The sequence below is a fragment of the Verticillium alfalfae genome, genomic scaffold (assembly GCF_000150825.1).
Source record: "Verticillium alfalfae VaMs.102 supercont1.12 genomic scaffold, whole genome shotgun sequence".
Classification (NCBI taxonomy): domain Eukaryota; kingdom Fungi; phylum Ascomycota; class Sordariomycetes; order Glomerellales; family Plectosphaerellaceae; genus Verticillium; species Verticillium alfalfae.
The window spans coordinates 383,439-386,724 of record NW_003315027.1 but is presented as its reverse complement, the minus strand read 5'-3'; the positions used below and the strand labels follow the sequence as shown (position 1 = coordinate 386,724).

At 51.7% G+C, this 3,286-nt stretch overlaps 1 protein-coding gene across 1 annotated transcript; it reads right to left on the bottom strand.

Annotated features, from left to right (window-relative positions):
• Nucleotides 1-2,702: 2,702 nt before the first annotated feature.
• On the bottom strand, nucleotides 2,703-3,113 carry VDBG_08348 (predicted protein; the record flags this gene model as incomplete). The annotated part of the gene is made up of 1 exon (XM_003001257.1): nucleotides 2,703-3,113. One exon carries the CDS (start codon nucleotides 3,111-3,113, stop codon nucleotides 2,703-2,705), a length of 411 nt encoding a protein of 136 aa, XP_003001303.1.
• Nucleotides 3,114-3,286: the final 173 nt, after the last annotated feature.

Below are 3,286 nucleotides of genomic sequence, written 5' to 3'. Positions count from 1 at the left end.
CTGATTGAGAGTCTTCGCTATCTGTTGTGTGTAGTCAGCGACTCAGTGGAAGTGAGTTTAACCTTTCGATGCATGTTCGTGTGGACAGCTCGTTCGGCGACGGACCAAGCTGCGACAGTGTCATGGTCGGCTGAAGGCGGCTCGTCCAAGCTTCTGTCGTGCCTTGAATAGCCTTCGTCGGGCAGAAAAGACGCACAGCTGAAAAGGATGCTCACCCACCCCAAAGGCCCGAAACATCGGATGGTGCAGGATAGATTTCTTCTTCAACGGCTGACGTCCCTGGAAGGCTGTCATATGATAGAGGCTGTGGGGGCAGGACGTGCGGAAGCAGGACACCTAACTTTGGTGTCATGGCTGTTGTGTGACACGACAGATCGCCGTCGTTGGCGTTGAATGGGTTTACTGGCATTTCGTCGCTGGTATTGATGAAATTTTCGTTCAAGTACTCATGGTTGCCAAATACATGATCCGCGAAGCTCGTGGTTTGAGCCAACGGCGGCTGTGTCCAGTCCAGAGAGGTTTCATGGTAGTAGCTTGCCGGGTCCTCGGTTGCGTTGTGCGACGCATCGTTTATGAGATGATGTGCGGCGCGACTGGACGAATATGACATGTCGTCGCCAAACTGAGCGCGATAATCATGACTGCGAGCCCCGTTGGTGGAGGGGTCGGGAGTCTGTTCCATCTGGCGACTGGGAAGCGGTACCCCGCGGGTACACATACTGGCGTCCCGTCCTGCTTGGCACGATTGTTCTCGAGCTGCTGTTGGCTGGAATACGAGGGTGAATTTGCCAAAGGTTCCTCGGCGGCGTGGTATGTCCTAGTTGTCAGCAACCCGTGCCAATGTAGGTGGCGGGCATGCGAAACAAGCAGGGGGAACGTATCGCTGGGAGAGGGCCGTTGCAGCCGAGTTGCTTTCCCTAGAGATGGCTTCCGGCTGGAGGTTGTCGTTGAAGTTGAGTGAGTAAAGTATCTGGGGATAGCGCTGTCGCCAGGACACGTACGATCTACTCAGCTGATAGGTCATCTCTCGATCGTACATGTAATTCGGTAGCGCAGTTAGTGCGCCCGGCTATGGGACGTAAAGTACATTAACAGCTCATCTCTCGCCTTCTATCTGTAAGTAGAATCCCCCCCGAGGTGCTGGGGGTACCCTAGCCGGGACCCCGCGCCAAATGCTGCCTAGTGCAGCCCGCCCCCAGGATAAATACTGGTACTGTATGTATAAATAGCATAAATTCTTACATAAACCTGCGGTACTTCTCAGAGTAGCTCAGTTGGGTTTCATTTGATGTTGATGTGCTGTTGTTGTGGCCTCTCACCACCACTCGTTCACGGCCATACTGCATATCTTGGTACAGCGACTCGACGAATAGGCCGCTTGGCGACTGATGACCGATGGCTGCTGGTTTGGCTTACGCTTCCACCCCCATGTCTTCTTTGACGGCCTTGCTCCTCGAGGCTGGCGAGCGTCGGTCGCGAGCGTCTGTCGAGAGCCTGCTTTACAATTCCTCGACTCTAGCCGTCGGCATCGATCCAACGTGCCAGAACGACAGAGAGACCTGACGACGGCTCAATTCCGGAGAGAGGATGCCTTGAAGTACTTGGCTGGATGCCGCCACGCAACAAGCAGTCTCAAGGCGAGCATGCAGACATTGGGCCATCACGTGCTGCGCAATCGCTCGACAAACACGCCTTATGATTATTTCGGTAAGGAATATTGAAACAACTTTTCTGGGGCTCCATTGAATGGCCCCACCACCATTGGTATGAAATCACATATCGTCGGCAATCAATCGATTTTCAGCTCTCTGTCTTCCAGTAAACCAAAGGCCGAAGACGTCCAGAGACCCGAAACGCTGGCCTTCCCAGAAATGCACTACCAATCCAAAGAAATCGACCCTGCTGCCAATGACACATGCGAGTGACTGTTTCGACTTCAGTCCTAGAAACACTGGACCTCGTCTGACCGAGACTTGCTCTGGGTTAAGGGAAACTCCGGCGCGTGGAAGTCGATGGTGCTGCGGCATGTCCTGACAGACATCGTCCCAACCATGTGTATCCGCGAGGGTGCTGTGGGCCTTCCCTTCTTTTTCTACGCTGCGGAGGGCCAGATTTTAGACGTATTCTTACCACATACCTAACAATGCATTGCGGCTATAATCTACAGAAGACCTCTTCACTCTACTCATTACCTTCTATGCATACAGTATGCACACACTATGTCGTAAGTACCGCTCTAGCATCTCCCCTTATCGCATCGTAGCTGCTTTAATCATTAAACACATTCTTCAAATTCGCCTACCCTAGCAAGAGTAGTCACTTACGCAGTGCCACGTATTGCCTATGGCATTCCCAGAAAGCCGTTTTTCATTTGAGCTACCTATACATATTTGAATGAGAATCACCCTTCGTCTTGCGGTTATACAGTCAGGAGAATGGGATACAGCATACCACGTTTGGATCTCGATGTAGCTTGTTTTATTCGTGTTTTAAGTTGCAACTCCGACTGCACCTTTCGACACAGAATGTTCTTGAAAAGATGATCTGTTGAGCCCTCTAACTCTGCGTTGCCATCTCCAGAAGATGAAGTCTGGTCATCGTGCTGGAGCTCGGTAACAGCATCGTCCGATCTCGACTCGTGAAAGAAACGTCCACAGTCAGAACTGTGGTTTCTTAGTTGCCTTGCTTGATCGATGCGAATCTTATTCATGCCATTGCCGATCTCCGCCCTTCATGGCGATAATACTTTTGGAGCGACAATCTGCCACCGGGCAATAATTGTTGCTGTAGGATTCAGTACCAGGCTCGATCAACATAATGACGCACATTCCTGGAATGAGTTGGGCTCCGGGCGTGTCATGGAATACATGACTTGTGTTTCCCGAATCCAGTAACGCAAATTGCCCACTTGCAACATGTCCAGAGCCGGGGCCCTCTTTGAAGCGGCTGTAGACTACCGCGAAGAGATTGCTGACGCTTAGTTCCGAGCCCAAGGGGAAGAACCTTCCGAAAGCGTCTTCAACCTTGACCGGCTCCTGAAGGTTAGAGAGTTTCGATCTGAACCATACGTTGTTGCGCCTTGCGACCATCAGAGCAGCATGTGTCTCTGTCATTAGATGCCTTCCGGAGTTAGTTGGCACTCGCCACCTGGTCCGCGCTTCAGAGCTGACTTACAAAGTATGTTGCGTGGCCTCTGCGTTGTGGGACGCCTGTAATGCCCAATTCTGCGCCCTTTGCCTGAATGCCTCCTCCTTGGCGTAATAATCGTCTCTTTTTTTTTTTTTTT